Source organism: Rutilus rutilus, assembly GCF_951802725.1.
Source record: "Rutilus rutilus genome assembly, chromosome: 4".
Lineage (NCBI taxonomy): Eukaryota > Metazoa > Chordata > Actinopteri > Cypriniformes > Leuciscidae > Rutilus > Rutilus rutilus.
In genome coordinates, this window is record NC_140212.1 from 37,119,825 (window position 1) to 37,140,787 (window position 20,963).

Below are 20,963 nucleotides of genomic sequence, written 5' to 3' on the forward strand. Positions count from 1 at the left end.
CTGAGGACCGCATACTTAATGAGCCATTCATTCAGGTGAGTCACTGAGCCACAAGAATGCAAGAGCAACAGTTGGAAGCATCTCAATTCTTTTTTATTTTTCCACATATTGTGCTTGCAATTTGGCCTATAATATCCAAGGAAAACATGTAATTGTGCCGTTAATTCTCATACTGTATTTTCAGTTTTGGAATATTTATCCTCTCCCCAAATTTGTCACTAATAAAACACAATAAAAATTATTTAAAGAAAAGGCTTATATTTACCTTTTAATAGTTTGTTTACATCTACCTTGTAAATATTTAAATAAACAACAATTCAAGTGTAATCTTTCTTTGTACAAACTAAAGTATACATTTTATCATACATATTTCAAAGTTAAGGATTTGATTGATTATTTGATTATTTTTGACAAAAAAATTGGCAAATAAAAGCTTATTTGAGGTGGCAGATATTTTACAGTAAAAATGTATAATCTATCCAAAACTAATCAACGAAATGTTGTCTTTCATATGTCTGTAACATAGGTCTTTCATTTTTATTATAAGGAATATAAATGCTAATTTGCAGTTTAATACGTTGCTTATACAAATATATATATGTGCATACACACACACACACATATACATGTGTATATATTTATACACAAAAATAAATTTTATTTATATTTTTTATATACATTTTTTTTCCACAAATTGTGCTTGTAAATTGTATAATATCCAAGGTAAACATGTCTAGTAATTGTGCAGTAAATTCTCATACTGTATTTTCAGTTTTGGAATATTTATCCTCTCCCCAAATTTGTTACTAATAAAACACAATAAAAATTATTTAAAGAAAAAAAATTTATATTTACCTTTTAATAGTTTGTTTACATCTACCTTTTGAGGGACATTTTCCCTTATTATTATTATTCCTCACAGCGCTGCGAGACGGTGTAAACAAGTAATGATCTGAATAAACTTGTTTTCTTGAGCTGATATGGGGCTCGAGAAAACACAGCCCCTCACAGGTTTGCGCCGTGGATTCCCGCGAGTCAGACGCGGATACTGTGTTTGTTTTAGGCTCGCGCAGTCTTCACTCGGACGCGCGCTTCAATCCGTTGTGGAGACTCTCTTTTCGTTCCAGTGAAATTACAAAACAAAATACACACACACACATGTCTCTGCCTGATATACAACCACTGATAAACATAATCTGATTTGACAAAAAAAAAAAAAAAACTATGAGTGCAGATTCGAACTCAGAACCTCTGACACGCTAGGCAAATGTTCTACCACTAGACCACTTGAGTTCACGTATTTACTCACGTGAAAACTCGGTGTTTACTCGGCGTGATCAATTCACTCTTGAACATGCTGCCGTTCGTCTGAGTTACAATCTTCCTCATCATTCATGATGATCTCCAGTTCAAGCACCTTATGTTGTGATTGCTAGCCTATTTACTTTTTATGTATTAAATCCAGGAAATTTGTTAATGAAAATAATATTAAAATTAAGATACAATTAAAACAAAACGAAATTCGTTTTAAAGAATGGATTTGTGCTTTCTGTTTTGAAGTCTCTGTGAAAGTTTGAAAGTCTTTTAGTGCTGCTTCAGAGCGCTCGCGTCCATAATGGAGAACTGTCACGTAATATTGTTTTTTCCTCATAAATGCGAACATGTGTCAACTAATGCAAGTAAATTTAAAAAGACTTACCCGAAATATTATCCACGGCTGGATCAAGTCGCTCAACGTTCGTCGCTCAAAATACAAACGTTCGTCGTCAGAGTCCTGCTCTTCTTCTGAGCAAAATTTGAACTCGTGTCATCTTCCAACAGCACAGGAAAGTGAATAAATGAAACTTGCTGGTTTTAAGGCATTTCAGGGGGCGTTTACCTTATTTTGCATAGATCACCTCAGCTCATTATCTTATGAATAGCGCGCTCTGCGAGTGGGTGTGAACTCATTACCGATAATTAGGTGAGACGGGAGAAACTGTACTTCTCTTTAGTTTCTTACAGATTACATTGCAGGAGAATATTTGTTTTGAATGTGAATTGTTTTATTTAAAAGTAGAAATTTAAAGCTTTCTTTAGACGCATGTTTCATGGTTGTGTGATAAGTATTAGCTGAGTTTCAGTTCATTTTCCAGACTTGTTTCAAAAAGATTTTTGCGGAGACAGAGTGAGCTGAAAGCGCACCCTGTTTATTTTATTTATTTAAAAATAAAAACAAGGTTTTGATGTTAATGTGAGTGTACACAAAAAAAGAAGACCCTCTATAGTTTATAATCATGTATTTATTTTATTAATATGACCGTAAATGACGGACTTTTTTAAGTTTATGTTGCTTCTATGTGAAAAAAATCCAGCAAAACGCGGGGGCGCGTTTGCCGACCTCAGAGGGTTAAATAAGGCAGATCAATAATATTGTTGAATATTAAATGTCCCCAACTAAGCAAGCCAAAAGCCAAGGCAACAGTGGCAAGGAACCAAAACTCCATCAGGTGACAGAATGGAGAAAAAAACCTTGGGAGAACCCAGGCTCAGTCAGGGGTCAGTTCTCCTCTGGAGAAGTTGAGAGGCCATGTTTGTGTAATGTTTGGTGCTTATTTCCATCCCAGGTGCACGTGTGTGTCTGGTGTGTTTATATCAAATTCACAATTTCATTTCAAACATTTTGATTAGGGTGTATGTGAGGATGTGGCCAGGAGTGAGGAAGACAGAGATGAAGAGGGAGGAAAAGGCAGACCCGAAGCAGGCAGGCACGAAGCAGGTACAACTGAATACAACCAAGTTCTATAGAAGTACTATTTTCTGAACCGAGACTCTTTGTGTCTGCCTGCTTCGGGTCTGCCTGCTTCATGCCTGCCTACTTCGGGCCTGCCTGCTTCGGGTCTGCCTGCCTCGGGCCTGCCTGCTTCGTGCCTGCCTGCTTCGGGCCTGCCTGCTTCGTGCCTGCCTGCTTCTGGTCTGCCTGCTTCGGGCCTGCCTGCTTCGGGTCTGCCTGCTTCGGGCCTGCCTGCTTCGGGTCTGCCTGCCTCGGGCCTGCCCTCTTCTGGTCTGCCTGCTTCGTGCCTGCCTGCTTCGTGCCTGCCTACTTCGGGCCTGCCTGCTTCGTGCCTGCCTGCTTCTGGTCTGCCTGCTTCGTGCCTGCCTGCTTCGTGCCTGCCTACTTCGGGCCTGCCTGCTTCGTGCCTGCCTGCTTCTGGTCTGCCTGCTTCGTGCCTGCCTACTTCGGGCCTGCCTGCTTCGTGCCTGCCTGCTTCTGGTCTGCCTGCTTCGTGCCTGCCTGCTTCGGGCCTGCCTGCTTCGGGTCTGCCTGCCTCGGGCCTGCCTGCAGAAGACCACACAGGCCATGAAGCTCTTCCTGCCTCGACGCTCGAGCTCCGCCGCAGGCCGCTCTCACAAGCAGCCTCCTGCCCTACCCAGTAGTCCTCCCAGCCTCCGCCTTCGCAACGACGCCAAGGCGTTCGCCAGAGATCGCGCTCGTCAAGCCGCCGCAGGCCGCCTCCCCTGCAGGGACCCTGGCCTAAGATTGCGCTGACGCCTGAGCCCGCGAAGTCCTCCTAGCAGCTTCAAGGAGGATAAGACACCACGGCCGGACCGCCTTCAAAGCGTTTCGCTCTGACAGGTCCCTTATAAGTGGCGACTGCAAATGTGCATTTTGTGCAATTTCTGGTTATCCGGCTCATGCCGATGGTGTCTTGAGTGTAGAAAATGTTGTAAGTCTTGTGTTTGCCCGCTCCCGCTCACTGATAAACACAACATGCCCGGCGCTACACACACATTCCGGGGTTTTTCCCCATGAAATGTTCCCCACTCAAGGTGACTGACATAGCCCTGTCATCAGTCAAGCGTGTGGGTGACTTACACGCGTTATCTGTTAACGCCGCGAAGTCGATGTTACCTCCTTTGCCTTGTTAGGGCGTTAAGGGTTTACGTCACGCGCTCCGCCGCCTTCAAGTGCTCGGAGCAGCTCTTCGTTTCGTTCGGTGGGCGCTCCAACGGCCTCGCCCCCTCGATACATAGCCTGTCCAGATGGATAGTGGACACTATCGCGGCAGCATATGCGTCTAAAGACCTGCAGTGCCCCTTGGGTGTCAGGGCTCATTCCACTAGAGGCATGGCCTCTTCGTGGGCTTGGTCCAGCGGGATTTCTATTCACGACATTTGTATGGCGGCAGGCTGGGCCTCCCCCTCTACATTTGTTAGGTTTTATAACCTAGAAGTTCCTGCAGGCTAGACTTTTGTCAGTCTAAGTTAAGAGTATGTTCTGCTCAGATTCGTTCGCGCGCAGGCTACTCTCACATTAATCCTAGCTCCCCTGGTTGAGCTGCACTATAAGGGTAGATATTCCCATTTCAGTATGGACTGGCTGTGCCGCTCTGTATTCCCTGCCACATGATACTGTGTGCTTATGTACATGTACTGGCCCACTCAAGTTGGCCGTCTTATTCCCACTAATCTGTGTCCCCCGGGTGTGCCCCTGGGACTATATGTGGTTGATGCTTGGCGTGCATGGCGTTGACAAGGGGTTCCCATAGCGTAAGCAACTTACGCAATATGAGAGAACCTCTCGTAAGAGAACGTACTCGGTTACTAACGTAACCTCGGGCATGACGTCATGCAGGGCTCAGTGGTAGGCTGCTGCAGTTGCCGCAGAGCAGCAAATGAGCGCTCTAGTTAGCCCGTTCTAGGTCTGCTAGCTGCTGCAACGCGTTGACAATAAATACAAAATTAAGGATAACTTTTGGCTTCATATCTTAAGAAAAGATGACTTTACCCATAGCGTAAGCAACTTTCGCAATACTCGTTCTCTCTTCTCTACGTTTTTCTCTCTCAATACTACAAACACACACATGCACACAAACACATATTTTTTTATAACACACATACCAACCACACTCTGACATCCATACCAACACACCCACACAATTATCATTGCATAATTTATCCAATTGACCTATGGCTAAGCCACGCCCCCTCCACTCACTCGGACAAACAGTCAACATTCGGTAACAGGCGCTATGGCAGCTGTCACAGTAGGAGACATTTCACAGGAGGCAATTGATGATTTTTGGAGACAGAAAGATTATATATCATCTCGAAGTTACCAAAAGGGCCTTAACTATGCATTGGAGGGTTATATTAATAATTTTATTGTTGAGAAGGTCGATGAAAAGCTTCAGCTCCAGACAAAGATTTACAGGTCACAGTGTAAACGTTATAGTTTGGTGCTCTTTCGCTTTAAACGCTCGCTTTATACGCGCGTCCTATTCGCTTTGGAGGATGGATTCAAAATGTTCAAGCATCGAACTAGACGCGATACGCGCGAATTTGACGCTCTATTCACGTTTGGTGTGAACGCAGCATAATGAACAGGCTGCGATGTCAAGATTGCAATGCTGAAATGTGTGTGTGTGTGTGTGTCAGAGAGAGAGAGAGAGAGAGAGAGAGGCGCGGGCGCGATCGAACAGTGGAAACATAAAAACATAACTTACTCCATTTTGTTCAGCTAGAAGCTAGGCTAACGTTAGCCAAACGTTACGTTAAATATAACGTTCAAATACGTTGTTGACTTACCTTAGAACAGATGTAGACATCCTTGTTTAATTTATCCACGTTTAGTTGGTGTTGTGGTCTAAGTTACCGCACAACTTAATCCAGAGCAGACACTTATCTCGGTTGAGATGTGGCTTGGGAAAGGGAAAAAAAAATACACACCGTCGCCCAGCCTCTCAGGATACCTAGTGTCGGAGTTGCATGTACCCCATGCACACCGTTTGACCATTTTAAACTTAAAAGGACAAGAAAAAACATATAAAAACGAATGAAAACTGACTAACTGCAATGCATTTCAATGGACGTGGAAGCAGAGAATGTCCGAGTGTATTGGGTTAGCTATGCGCACTGTGATTGGCTCATCGCGTTTGGGGGCGTGGCTTAGCCATAGGTCAATTGGCTCTATAATATGCCGAAGCAGAAAACAGGAATATAGCGAGTATTTGCTTTATAGGCCAAACCTGAAAAAATGGCACCATCTGATAACAAATTGTAAAAATTTACATTTTGAAGACTTGCCAACAGAATGAAAGCCTATTAACAAAGATTGCATCATTTTATAGTTAAATGGTCCTGGGATTAAAAACAATTCACTTTTAATGGGTTTCAATGGGGACATTTTCGTCCAAAAGGTGCTGAGAGGGAAGTATTTTGTGTAACTAGTGCAAAAAAAAAATTCAAAGGAAATGGTGATGAAATAGTATAATTACAATGAAAATACACACCTGTGCCAAAATTCATGCAGTTAGCATTAATAATAATAAAAAAAAGTTACACATAGGTCCAAAGTGGACAAAAATGTCCAAGTCAAAAAACTCTCATAAAAATGTTGTGCTTGGGAGCAAAGACTTAAGTTTGGCCTCATTTTAAAGAAAACGCTTGGCAGATTGTTGTTGAAGTGAAAAAAGTGTAACCAAATTTTTTTTATAGAAGTTTAAGTTTATGAAAAATATTTATGAACATTATAATCAATATTTTATATAAAATATAAATAAGTATTTTGTGTAACTAGTGCAAAAAAATATATATATATTCAAATGAAATGGGGGTGAAATAGTAAAATTACAATAAAAATACACACCTGTGCCAAAATTCATGCAGTTAGCATTAACAAAAAAAAAAAAAAAGTTACACATAGGTCCAAAGTGGACAAAAATGTCCAAGTCAAAAAACTCTCATAAAAATGTTATGCTTGGGAGCAAAGACTTAAGTTTGGTCTCATTTTAAAGAAGACCCTTGGCAGATTGTTGTTGAAGTGAAAAGAATTGAAAAAAGTGCAACCAAAAATTTTTTATAGAAGTTTAAGTTTATGATAAGTATTTATGAACATTATAATCAATATTTTATATAAAATATATATTTTATGAAACATTTGGAACTCTAAAACTGATATAAATTCAAAGCCATAAATCTAAACAAGTTGTGTTCCAAATTTGAGGATGATATCTCAAAAAATAAGCTTTCAGTAAGATTTTGTTTGGGCGTAGTACCAGACTTTCCCCCATTGGATGCCAGCAAAACTCCACTGGTGAACACAGTGATTGGATTTTAGATTTGCAGTTGAGTTTTTCTCTCTCAAATATTACAAGCACACAAACACACTTTTTATTTTATTACACACATACAAACCACACTTAGACATCCATACCAACAAACCCACACAATTATCATTGCATAATTTATCCAATTGGCTCTATAATATGACGAAGCAGAAAACAGGAATAAAGGGAGTATTTGCTTTATAGGCCAAACCTGAAGAAATGGCACGATCTGATCAAATTTTTTTTTTAAATGTCAATTGTGAAGCCTTGCCAACAGAATGAAAGCCTCTTAAAAAAGATTGCATCATTTTATAGTTAAACGGCACAGGGATTAAAAAATGCAGTTTTAATGGGTTTCAATGGGGCCATTTTTGTCCAAAAGGTCCTGAGAGGAAGTATTTTGTGTACCTAGTGCAAAATAGATTTTTTAAAGGAAATGGTGATGAAGTAGTAAAATTCCCCCAAAAAATACACACCCGTGCCAAATTTTATGCAGTTAGCATTAACACAGGCAAAGTGATCAAAAAAACAAAACGGATGCACAAGGGTTAAAGACATCGGTTCTTGTAGAAAAGGAAGATGACACAGATTTAACCAAGTCCATTAAAGTGAAAATCCTGGATTACATGAATACAAAGTATGATGACCCAGGAACACAAGAACATCTGGACATCGCATCCTTCATGGACCTCAGGTTCAAGGTCAGCTACATCAGCAGTGAAAAAGTTGAGGACATCAAGAGAAGGATCATGTCAGAAATGAAAGACTCGGCACAGAAGGAGGGGAAACCTTCTGTGAACACAGAGGCCCAGACCATAATACCTATTGCCATCTGGATAAGCCCAAACGATATGCCCGGGTTCTCTTTATAGATTTTTCCTCCGCCTTTAACACCATCAGGCCCCACATTATGATGGAGAGGCTGGGGCAGTTAGGGGTAAATCCTAACATAATCAGGTGGGTTGAGTCCTTTCTGACAGAGAGAACAAATGAAGCTGTGTCCTCCCCGATTATGACCAATACAGGATCCCCACAAGGCAGTGTCATCTCACCAGTATTGTTCACTCTTTACACTAATGAGTGTAGAAGTAATACACCTGAGCATCTCACAATAGAATTTGCAGATGACACAGCAATAGTGGGGTTAATACAGAATAGTGATGAGACCAACTACAGGGCCTGGGTGGATCAATTTGCAGACTGGTGTAGGTCCAGCTGTCTTCTTCTAAATATAAAGAAAACAAAGGAAATAATAATAGATTACAGAACTGGGAGCCAGCCCCACCAGTGTATGGTTATAAATGGAGAGGATGTTGCGATTGTAGCCGAGTACAAGTACTTAGGCACAATAATAATTAATAAGTTGAAATGGAACAGTAATACCGACACCATCTATAAAAAGGGGCTGCAGAGGCTGCATTTTATGTGGAAACTAAGACAATTTAGAGTGGACAGAGATATGATGTTACTTTTTTATCACTCATTTGAGGAGAGCATGCTACTTTTTTGTTGTGTTGCCTGGTATTTATCTTTGTCAGTGACCAACAAAAACAGACTGTGCAAGATAGTTAACTTGGCCAGCAAGGTGGTGGGACAAAAACTAGACAGTATGGCTATTACCTGTGAAAGAAGGGCGTTGAAGAAAGGTCAAGCAATTAATAAAGATATGTCACATCCCCTACACCAGGCATATGAGGTGTTGCCATCAGGGAGGAGGTTTAGGCTACCTTTTTTCCAAACAAATCGAGCCAGTAAGTCATTCATTCCAACTAGCATTACATTGAAGAACAAGAAGTTACCTGTAGGACAGCACTTTAAATAGCACCATACACTGACTGTCACAGTATGCACAACTGCACTTTATTATCCTAGTTATGTGTAGTGGGGTCTGAGTCTTTTGTCCTGATGCTGTATGTGTGGCGGTGTGGTAGGGTTGGGGTGAGGGAAATTCTGTTGTATATTGTAACAATATTAGCTCAAAGGAGATATATTAATAATAATCCATAATTACCAATTATGATTAATTATTAATATTTTGGTCAGTTAATTAGATTAACTTTGAGGTAAGCTAAATTAATATTGCAATCAATTTATCAGTTCCAACGAACTCTTTGATCATTCATTTATTCTAAGAAAAGTGTATTTTTCATGGTCACTGAAAAATATTTATTCCTGAGCATGTAACAAGATTAAGATCGTAAAAGGGACTTTGTATGCAAGCAGAGAATCAGAAACCAAATCCACATTGTGCACAAGTTTTATTAACTAACTGACAAACATAACTAACACTAAACAAACATACATACATTCATACATACATACATACATCCATAGGTAAAAGGGTGAGTGATGTGGAACCGGAAGCAGGAAATAGAACTATGGAAAAAGGGTGAGTGATGTGGAACCGGAAGCAGGAAATAGAACTATGGAAAATCCATAGAAACCACCAGCTTACCATTTTCAGAGCACCTCATTAAATTGATACTTGCATGGTCTGCAGTGGATATAATTCTTGAAGTGGTTGAAATTTGAGTTCGTTGATGAGTCCGTGAGGGTCAAAAGTCACTGTACAAGTTGCAGTCATTTTTCTTCTCTGCTGGGTGGAGAAGATTTGATGAACCTGCATGGTGGTTTCGAGCACATGGCTGTTGTGAGTCGAAATCTGCTGCCCTGGCATGTTGAGGGCACGCTGGACGGCACGGCATCCTGAAGTGCCGAGAATGCCAAGAGTTGATTGTTGCCCGTTCAGTGATGGTCAGTTTGCAGTTTTCTGGATTAAAAACCAGGCAATCTGACTCCCTTTTGGGAGCATGAAAGCATGGCCAACTGTGCTCACGGCCTGCTGGGCCTTTTAAAGCTTGACACAGGACACACCTTGCAGGCTGGCTAATCCAATGAGAAGGGTGGGATTTCTGGTGGGAGTTTCCTCTGTGACGAAGATTTATGAGCCTTTGTCTTAAGCGTGCTCACTTGAACTGGCATGCTAGATTGGTGTCTGATGTCGAAACTATGAAAGATTCTTGTAATACTAAATGTTGCACAGCTATCGGCATATCATGTACACAATCATTTCGATCTTCAAAATACCCATATATAGAGACCAAACATGGTATACGTGAGGTTCCGTTAACTGTTTGTTCTATAATAAAATAGTATAGTATCAACAGATAGTAGTATTAAGAAACACAACACAAGTAAATCATTCACAAAATGTTCTGGAATGCATGTTAATTTCCTGTTAATCAGTTCATCGATAAATGAATGCAGGAGAGTCTGTTCTAATATCTGTAGGTTTGTAGCAGGGCCCTATTCACATTTCTAAGAGTCATAAAAACAGCTTATCTGATCGTTGTCAGGGTAACTAAGATCTTCTTGCCTGTTTAGGGGGATGGGGTCACAGATTCCCAGAGTGAGTTCTAAATATCAGTTGTTAAACTATAACAAATACTTGTGTCTGACTTGTCTCAGTCGTTACAATATTCTGTTTTGTATTCTGTCTTGTCAAACTGTCTTATTGTCTTTTGTATAAATGTATCAGACGTACTGTATGGTGCAGAACAATTTTCCGAAAGGATAAATAAATCTCTATCTCTATCTACCATCTCTTTTCAACAGGTCAGGTCTGCCCCAAAAACTTTTCCAATTGTCTATTAATTCTATATTATTTTGCGGACATCACCTCGACAGCCAGCCATTGAGTGAATACAATCTACTAACTATCTCATCACTCCGGCGAACAGGAAGGGGGCCAGAGCAAATTACAGTGCCTGACATCGTACTTGCGAGTTCACACACCTCTTTAATATTAATTTTGGTGATCTCCAACTGGCGGAGTCGAACATCATTAGTGCCGACGTGAATAATAATCTTAGAGAATTTACGATTAGCATTAGCCAGCACTTTTAAATTTGCTTTGATGTCAGGCGCTCTGGGTCCCGGCAAACATGTGACTATGGTGGCTGGTGTCTCTATTTTCACGTTCCGTGTAATAGAATCGCCAATAACTAGGGCACAATCAACAGGATTTTCAGTGGGTGTTTCACTGAGTGGGGAGAATCTGTTTGATGTTGTAATTGGAACGGAAGAGCGGTGTTTTGTCCCGCGACTACAGTGTAGGAAGGCGCGAGCACGCTAGAGAATAAATAAATAAATAAAGAGCGCATGGATGGCACGGTAACAGGCTAGCGAATTACTAGCGTGTTGTGCTAGCAATAACGATTTAGATTGAAGCTAGCAATGTCAGGTTAATGTGTGATGTTGATTAAGTTATAGTTAGCAGTATAAATAACAAGGAATGATAGTACATAATGATTAAAAACAGAAAGATATGAAGCTTACAGACACAAACCAATGCAACGCAGCAGCAGCAGCATCAGGGCAGACAGGAGCAATCGAGCAGACACCAATGATGATGGTCCATTTAAATGCAGTCCATTTACCATGGTGAACCCATGAAAACTCTTAAAGGCACACTATGCAGAAATTGTGTTTTTGTCAAACAGCGACCCCTAGAGTCGCTGTGGAATATTTGCACTGTCGTAAATACCCACACCCTCGCTGTACGCCGGTAACGTTACCTGATAGAAGAAGGGTACATGGAAGAGGCACAGATAGACTCCGAAGATATTGACCAGGTAATGTTTCACGATTTCATACAAATATTAGGCTACTGCATAGTCTACTGAACTACTGAAGATGGTAATAGGATAATAATAAGTTTGTCAAGTGTTATAATAAAGTAGCCTACCGCGTTTTCTGGCTTATAACGTTAATGTTTTTACATTATTCCAGCTAAATCACAAGTAAATAATTTCATTTGTGTTTTTTGATTGTAATGTAAACATTACAAAATGCCAGATGACATCAATAAAGTTAAATGTACGTCGCATTATTTCATAACATTGGCCGTTATGATGTCATTAGACATGATTATTGCAATTTATCAAAATAGTTTGCAAATTGTGCCCGTTTACACTATTTACAACCTCTAGGCTTATTTATGTCCTGATAATTATGTGAGATATTGACAACTGTTCGCATGATAATCACAGGAATCAACGTCAACAGCGTCGTCTGATATCCCTCAGGCGATTGGGGTCACATAAAAAAAAACTCCGCGGAGGAGACCATTGAAACTATAAACAGGGCGCAAAAACTCTCGACCCTGAGGAGCAGTCGAGGCTGCAGGAGCTGCGGTCAAGACGTGCAGCTGAAATGGAGGTTTGTTTATTATTGGTCAAGACGTCATTTTAGATACATTCAGCCTTCCCAAGAGGCCAATATACAGGATTCCGGGTGCGCCGCCTTCAATAGTTTTTTTTAAAATTAGTCTTTTGTAATTAGTTATACAACTATTTCTAAACAGCATCTTATGGAAGAAACATTTGTGAATGTGAATTGTATGTTTTGTTCCCTGTTACCTCTGCAATTGTGCACTTTACTTGCACTAATTTAATTTAGTTTAACTTATTTTTGTTTGCATGTAAATAAAGACATTTTCAGAAAAGTTCAATATTGTACATCATTTATTACAAATATTTACAAGGACCAGATTACAGTACAACAGTCACTGTGGAGGAATGTCTCCTCTTTCAATGTGGGCCTGCACAAGATCTGCAGTGGGTGGTGGCAGTACAGCAGCAAGCAAACCCCAGCGCCTTGGGTCATCGGACCTGAGCGTCTGTTTGCGGGGAAGGCCTCTCCCACTTGCAATTCTTCTCCCAAGAATAGCCTTCTGGAGGTCTTGTATGTAGCTATACTGCTTCCTCTCCTTTGTGGTGTAGACACTCCAGCTTTTGATGTGTATACAGGTGGACTGTAGGCGAAGCGCTTTGCCGCATACATCAGTATATGATTTTGGAAGCTTTCCAAATCAGATGTGGTCCTGGTGGGGAGGGGGAGGCACACATTAGTAACACGTCTTACCACAATGGCATAAAGGCTAAATCTGTCCATCACTTCCAGCCTGCACTCTATGCAATATTCAGTCTTCAGGTTCATTGATTAGTCGGTAGAATACTGAATAAATTGTGATGACTGCATACCCGTCGTAACTTCTTTCCAAGATTTTTGGCAGCATGCTATATGTCGAGAGAGTGGTGAATATCTTTGTAGCGCCCACGCTCTGGATCTGTAACAAATAACACAGCATTTGTAATAACACAATTATCAGAAGAAAAGAAAAAGCAATGGCTATAGACAACACATTCAATAAGTTATCCTTACTAAGCAAGCCGGAGATTTGTGGGTGGGCATCCGTGACAACTTCTCTGACAGGAATTTCCTGGATTAGTGCGTCCATGGTCCTGATGAAACACTCCTTCTCCATAATCACGGAATTCCTGTTCGTTTCACGCTTGTCTACGGTGACAATGTGCACAATGTCTCTTGACTCTTGCTCAAGAGTTGTGTAAGTGCAGTATTTTGCACAGTGTCCTAGTAAAAAGTAAAAAAATGTCAGCATGTGAGACTGTATGTCTCATTTGCTCACAAACACACAGTACCTGGAGAGTCCATTCTGCCATCACCTAGTGAATAGTGCAAAAATACATCCATTAGAATCACAGTTTCTACACCATCACAGCTAAATACAGGCATATACATGTAATAGTGGTTAACAAATATGCTACACCTTACCTAGGACAACGACATGTTCTTCCTGACGCAACCGGTCTAGAATGACCGCCCTATTTTTTCCCCAACATTCCTGGACCGGAGCAATGCAATAAGCATCTTGAATTCGGAAGAAAGTCCCCTCAGCAACCATTGGCATTTTCATAAATTGAAAGAGGAGGGCAATCTTCCTGTAGTTGTTGCCAGAAAGAAGAGTATTTGAAGCCAGCATGAAGTCACCCCCCTGCATGCCGTACTTCAATACTGGCTGTGAGTTCCATTTCCACAGAGTGTGTCCAAAGGGGCATAACTGCATCGTGATATATATATACACTCACCTAAAGGATTATTAGGAACACCTGTTCAATTTCTCATTAATGCAATTATCTAATCAACCAATCACATGGCAGTTGCTTCAATGCATTTAGGGGTGTGGTCCTGGTCAAGACAATCTCCTGAACTCCAAACTGAATGTCAGAATGGGAAAGAAAGGTGATTTAAGCAATTTTGAGTATTTCACAATCTGCTCAGTTACTGGGATTTTCACGCACAACCATTTCTAGGGTTTACAAAGAATGGTGTGAAAAGGGAAAAACATCCAGTATGCGGCAGTCCTGTGGGCGAAAATGCCTTTTTGATGCTAGAGGTCAGAGGAGAATGGGCCGACTGATTCAAGCTGATAGAAGAGCAACTTTGACTGAAATAACCACTCGTTACAACCGAGGTATGCAGCAAAGCATTTGTGAAGCCACAACACGCACAACCTTGAGGCAGATGGGCTACAACAGCAGAAGACCCCACCGGGTACCACTCATCTCCACTACAAATAGGAAAAAGAGGCTACAATTTGCACAAGCTCACCAAAATTGGACAGTTGAAGACTGGAAAAATGTTGCCTGGTCTGATGAGTCTCGATTTCTGTTGAGACATTCAGATGGTAGAGTCAGAATTTGGCGTAAACAGAATGAGAACATGGATCCATCATGCCTTGTTACCATTGTGCAGGCTGGTGGTGGTGGTGTAATGGTGTGGGGGATGTTTTCTTGGCACACTTTAGGCCCCTTAGTGCCAATTGGGCATCGTTTAAATGCCACGGCCTTTCTGACATTGTCCATCCCTTTATGACCACCATGTACCCATCCTCTGATGGCTACTTCCAGCAGGATAATGCACCATGTCACAAAGCTCGAATCATTTCATTTGGTTTCTTGAACATGACAATGAGTTCACTGTACTAAAATGGCCCCCACAGTCACCAGATCTCAACCCAATAGAGCATCTTTGGGATGTGGTGGAACGGGAGCTTCGTGCCCTGGATGTGCATCCCACAAATCTCCATCAACTGCAAGGTGCTATCCTATCAATATGGGCCAACATTTCTAAAGAATGCTTTCAGCACCTTGTTGAATCAATGCCACGTAGAATTAAGGCAGTTCTGAAGGCAAAAGGGGGTCAAACACAGTATTAGTATGGTGTTCCTAATAATCCTTTAGGTGAGTGTATATATATATAAATGAGAAATATATGGAAATATATATGGAAAGCAATCTCACCTGGATTCCAAAACATCACCCTCTTCTGTTTCTGTGACCAATGGCTGGACACCAGGCACAGGGAAATCTTCATCCCGAATTGAAAATATAAATGGTTAGTTTACAATGTGCTATGTCTGCCTGGGTTATTAGGATACAGCAGAAAAACATACCGATCACAGTCTGACTCCTCTGTTATACTGGACACCGGTGGCTTTGGTGGCCTTTTGTGACCCTTGCTTGGTGTAGACATAACTACCTGATCCTGGTAACTAGAATAAAAGGGCAAGATCAGTATGTTATCAGCAACAGAAGTAGTAACTTACTGAACAAGGTTATTCAGGGTGAAACTAGGTTTGAATTCCTAGGTTTCATAACTCGGCAAGATTTAATTGACTCATAAAAAACACAATTTCAAGTACAGTTACAGTCGGGAAGTTCACTGTTAGTCAGCTAAAGTTTGTATAAGCACAGTAAGCTAACGTTACACACCCCATAAGAAATCGGAACCAGACAAAGGACTAAAGTTACGTGATAAATACACCTCACAACACCTGAGTTCAGCTGGTAAACTAGCTTGTGTGGCAAGCTAGGCAATAAAACATATTCCTGCGTATGCCACTGGACATCTTGTCAGGGAATTATGATATGACCTTACTGTTGGCCCTCACAGTTCCACAAGCCCCAGTTTGGGCTCTTAGCAGGCAGTGGAAGAGAGTAGGACTGGTGTACCAGTTGTCTACATACAGCGTATGCCCTCTCCCCAGATATGGCTCTAGCAGTGTCAGCACTACTGAGCCAGACACAACAAATACTGGAGTGTGTGCGTGATGTCTGTGCTGGAGCCAGTGTACACTTATCACATTGATGACAATGTCGGAACATTGCATAGCATGAAGAGCTTGATACCAAACCTCTTCCTCATTTCTCTATGGCATCCAAGAGAAGGGGTACATGGACTCTGAGCTGTTTCTTAAATGGCTCAGGCATTTTGTGCAGTATGCTCCAGAGGAAAGGCCAATCATATTAATATTGGACCAACACGAGACGCATGTCTCAAGAGACGTCATCTTATACAGTAGGGAAAATAAAATTGAGATCCTCTGCCTCCCTGCCCACACCACACACATCCTACAGCCCCTGGATATTGCGGTCTTTAATCCCCTTAAGGCTGTTTTTTCCACCATGGCTTCCAGGATGGGTCTAGTGCGAGGGGATCTTGTGGTGGGGAAGAACCAGTTTTCTTCCCTGCTAAAAACAGTCTACTCCACTGGTGTCACTGCACAAAACACAAAGGCTGGGATCTGAAAGGCAGGCATCTTCCCTCTGTCCAGGGGGGCTGTGGACACAACCCAGGTAATTTTAACATTAATACAATGATAATTTATCCTCTAAGTTACTTGCATTTTTTGTGGTGTGTTAATTGTGGAGTATTAAATATGCTGTATTGTCTTAGGTGGTGAGAGTGCTCCCATCTGTTGATGCCAGGCCATCCAGCGCTCCCGTCACTACCTCAGCCACGCCATCCATCACTCCATCAGCCACGCCACCCATCACTCTCGTCACTCCATCAGCCACGCCACCCATCACTCTCATCATACCATCAGCCACGCCATCCTTCGCTCCCATCACTCCATCCATCGCTCCCGTCACTCCCTCAGCCACGCCATCCACTGCTCCCGTCACTCCCTCAGACACGCCACCCATCACTCTCGTCACTCCATCAGCCACGCCACCCATCACTCTCATCATACCATCAGCCATGTCATCCATCACTCTCGTCACTCCATCAGCCACGCCACCCATCACTCTCGTCACTCCCTCAGCCACGCCATCCTTCGCTCCCATCACTCCATCCATCGCTCCCATCACTCCATCAGCCACGCCACCCATCACTCTCGTCACTCCATCAGCCACGCCACCCATCACTCTCATCATACCATCAGCCATGTCATCCATCACTCTCGTCACTCCATCAGCCACGCCACCCATCACTCTCGTCACTCCCTCAGCCACGCCATCCTTCGCTCCCATCACTCCATCCATCGCTCCCATCACTCCCTCAGCCACGCCATCCACTGCTCCCGTCACTCCCTCAGACACACCATCCAGTGCACCTGCCACTCTCACACACACATACAGCGATCCCACTACTGACACACAGACATCAGCCACTCCCCCACTACTCCAACACCTTGCCCCACCTGCAAAAGGGGGGTTCCAAAAAATTACCTGGTAGCAGCAGGGGTGATTCCTGAAAGTCTTGCAAATGTCCTGATGAGCCCAGCCTTGGACAGGAGGGACAAGGTGAGGCGTCGCCTTCCGCTGCCAGCCCGCGTCATCACGAGTGACGAGTATGTTCGACTGCTGGAGCAGAAAGAAGCAGAGGAGAAAGAGAAGGAAGAAAAGAAGAGAAAGCGCAAGGAAGATATAGCAAAGAAGAGGGAGGGAAAAAAAACAAGCGCAGGAGGCCAAAAGGCAGAAAAAACAAACACCACCTCCAACTGAGGAAGATGGGGAACACTGCACTGTCTGCAGTAGGGTGGTCCCACCTGGGTCAGGAGATGGGGCCATTGATGAATGGGTGCAGTGTGACCTTTGTCATCTCTGGTTCCACATTGAGTGCGCTGAGGTGGAGGAAGTGCCAGACGCTGAGTGGCTTTGCCATAAATGTTGTTTGCCCACATAATCTAACACACACACACACACAATGTAAATAGTTTTAAATAGTGCACACACACACAATTAACACATCCTACTGCTGATTTACTGACAATTTCTAATTTTGTAATCAGTTTTAGTGTTAAATTTAAATGGTGCACACACACACGTTACAACACTCACACACGCACACAATATCCTTATCATTTTATCAGTTCACGGTTGCCCATTAATTAGTTACTTTCAATTATTAAATGTTTTAAACAAATGCAAATTGTTTACCCTCCTTCTTGTTCTTCAAAAAGATATGATCAAGTTTTTTTATAACGTTTCACATGGTTCATGCTTAATTTACGTGCCATAATTAACGTAATATCATGACTAACCATCGCGTGGTCGTCCAGCTTATTAGGCAGTAGGCAAATTACCTTAAGTTTTAACAAAAAAAATGTACTCATCTTTCTTATAGATTTCAATAATATCCTCTTCTATTAAAATAAATAAACAGCTCACAAATGATCATTTTAACGTCAAATTTTGCAGTAGAAATCTGAAATGCGCTCTGTACGGAACACCGTTAACGTCTGTGAGCATCCGAGCCCAGGTGGAGGAGGGACTTAACCCCACTTTTCTCAAATACTAATGGTCCAAAAGACATCAATCAAAGAATATATCCTCCAATAGGAATTTCCCCAGAGAATGAGCACTCACACAAGCTTGTATGTCTCTCAGCAACAGAGGAGTGGCCGTTGACGTGCGGTGAAAGGTGAAAAGTGTACAGAACATGGTTAGTCTACGTTACATTTGGGGTTTGCCTATTATGAACGAGGCTGTGAGTAACTGAATATTCTGTAGGTCTAGCGATCTACTATTGGGTATGTATATGTAACCACTTGAACATTATGAGGTGGGTGTTTTTAACCCTTAATCGCTGTTTGGGGTCAAAATGACCCCAATGGACTTTTCCTTCATTTTTTAAAAGTGTTACCTTCATCTCAGGGGCATGAAACTCTGTGACTTTTCCTAAATAATCTATCTAAACATGCACAAAAAAACTGGACTTGATTTGGTTGTTCTAAAGGTGTGTAAAAAAAAAAGTACCATTTAAGCTGTTTGGGGTCAAAATGACCCCACATTGAAAATGAATGGGAAAATGAAAAAAATGACTTTTTAAAATTTTGTTTGTCAAAAAAATAAAAGTAAATCCATTATAAATCTGAAATTTTTTACAAATAAACCAAGGTCTGGTCCTAGAGCATAAATAAAAAGTAGAACTAACTTTCTATCTCATACACACACACTCACACACACACACAAAAACACACACATGTATGTGACTGCAACAGAGAGCATTTTTACAGAAATTGGCAAATAAAATAAACAAAACTGGCATAAATCAAAAAAAATTTGCATTTAAATAAAGGTCTGGTCCTAGAGCATAAACCCAAAGTTGAACGAACTTTCTATCTCATACACACACACACACACACACACACAAACACACACGTATGTCACTGCAACAGAGAGCATTTTTATTGAAATTGGCAAATAAAATCAACTAAACTGGCATAAATCTGAAAAATGTCACATATGCAACATGGAACAAACCCCATTAATTCTATCGTTGGCAGCAGAGGAACCTGGGCTTACCCGCAGAGGCAGTCTCAAGATATCACCCTTATGAAAATTACTCTATTCACAGTGCACACACACTAATACACACTCAACGACAAGAAAAAAACAAACAAAAGAAACTCAAAGCATATCACTGAGAACAGAATTCACAGAAAACAGTGCACTGGAACAGTTCGCTCGAGACGGTTCACTCGAAACACTCAGGTCAGTTCACTCTAGACGGTTCACTCGAGTCAGTTCACTCGAGACGGTTCCCTCAAGACGTCCCCTCGAGTCAGTTCACTCGAGACAGAACACTCAAGACAGTTCACTCGAAACAGAACACTCAAGACAGTTCACTCAAGACGGAATTCAAAACAGAATAGCAGCTGATGAGGAGCAGAGCAAACAGCACTTTATGATGAAGCAACGGGCAGATAATTCTCATGCAGGACGCCGCTATTGTCCTTATCGCGTGCCTAAAAACAAAACGAAAAGGTGTTACACTGCAATTCCTTTTCCCTTGGCTTCACGCTCGAGCAGTATACTCACAACAAAACATGCTGTCCCGGGATTACTATCCCCGAACTATGCGGTGGGTGGAGCCAGATGTCTCCGACAAGACTCGTTGGCAGAAAGCGCAGATAGATCTTACACTACGTTAAGCATACAGACTAGTCAGATTACCCGCTCAGCCAAAGCAAAACTTCATTTACAAAACACTGTCGCATACAAATGCTTCCCTTACCTGTTTCAAATGTCCATACTGAACTCTCCAGAAAGCACACAGACTGGCAAACAGCACCGACAGTGAATAAGCAGCTTCAGCGATCTTTTACGAGCAACACCTGACACTGCACTCCAGCAAAAAGCAGCAGGGCGCCTGGGTGACGTCACAGCCCCGGATAGTGACGCACACTAAGGAATCGGTAACCCATGCTCTTATACGCACTGGGGTTGAGCATTGTGAGCTGGTGTGTTTGTGTTGTTGTGTTTTGTTGTGCTGTCTTTGACCGTGATATTTGCTCTGCTGTTTTGGTTCTTTTTTGCTTTGATGTACTGGAGGACCCCCTCGAAAACGAGATGTCTCATCTCAAGGGGTTAATCCTCGCAATAAAGATAAGTTAATAAATAAATAAATACCGTACAATGATGTCATCAGTGACTTTGCCTCCAGAAAAGCTAGGAAGGACAGATTTTGAGGACAGTTACACTGTATTGAGACATTAATAATTGTCATTGTTGAACCCTTGCTGTTATTATGTTTCTGATTTCTCAGTTTTGTCATTATTTTAGCAAATCATTTATTTGATGTTTTGAGACCGTTTGTTTTTTGGAATTTTCAAAGAGTTAGTAAAAGAGTAAAGTAAAAGTTAAAACTTTTTTATTTAAATATCTCATTTTTATTAAGTATTTATTTTTTATTAATACATAACCTCACTGTATTTATAATGTG

General features: G+C 41.7%; 1 protein-coding gene and 1 long non-coding RNA gene across 4 annotated transcripts; both read right to left on the minus strand.

The window, feature by feature from the left end:
- Nucleotides 1-12,597: 12,597 nt before the first annotated feature.
- On the minus strand, nucleotides 12,598-17,595 carry LOC311288941 (uncharacterized protein). Of its 3 annotated transcripts, XM_084406633.1 has the most exons (8): nucleotides 17,465-17,595; nucleotides 15,406-15,504; nucleotides 15,254-15,320; nucleotides 13,725-13,891; nucleotides 13,592-13,615; nucleotides 13,314-13,523; nucleotides 13,133-13,218; nucleotides 12,598-12,972 (listed from the first exon to the last, which is right to left on the minus strand). In XM_084406633.1, exons 4-7 carry the CDS (start codon nucleotides 13,864-13,866, stop codon nucleotides 13,169-13,171), a joined length of 426 nt encoding a protein of 141 aa, XP_084262759.1. In that variant the 5' UTR covers nucleotides 13,867-13,891; nucleotides 15,254-15,320; nucleotides 15,406-15,504; nucleotides 17,465-17,595; the 3' UTR covers nucleotides 12,598-12,972; nucleotides 13,133-13,168. The 3 variants fall into 3 exon arrangements, with proteins under 3 accessions (XP_084262759.1, XP_084262757.1, XP_084262758.1); XM_084406631.1 differs by lacking the exons at nucleotides 15,254-15,320; nucleotides 15,406-15,504; nucleotides 17,465-17,595 and having other exon boundaries at nucleotides 13,725-14,151; XM_084406632.1 differs by lacking the exons at nucleotides 15,254-15,320; nucleotides 15,406-15,504; nucleotides 17,465-17,595 and having other exon boundaries at nucleotides 12,831-12,972; nucleotides 13,314-13,448; nucleotides 13,725-14,151.
- A 1,810-nt stretch (nucleotides 17,596-19,405) lies between these two features.
- Nucleotides 19,406-20,392, minus strand: LOC311288942. The gene is made up of 3 exons (XR_014627043.1): nucleotides 20,256-20,392; nucleotides 20,060-20,163; nucleotides 19,406-19,986 (listed from the first exon to the last, which is right to left on the minus strand). It is a non-coding gene; the product is annotated as an uncharacterized lncRNA (long non-coding RNA).
- Between the last annotated feature and the right edge of the window lie 571 nt (nucleotides 20,393-20,963).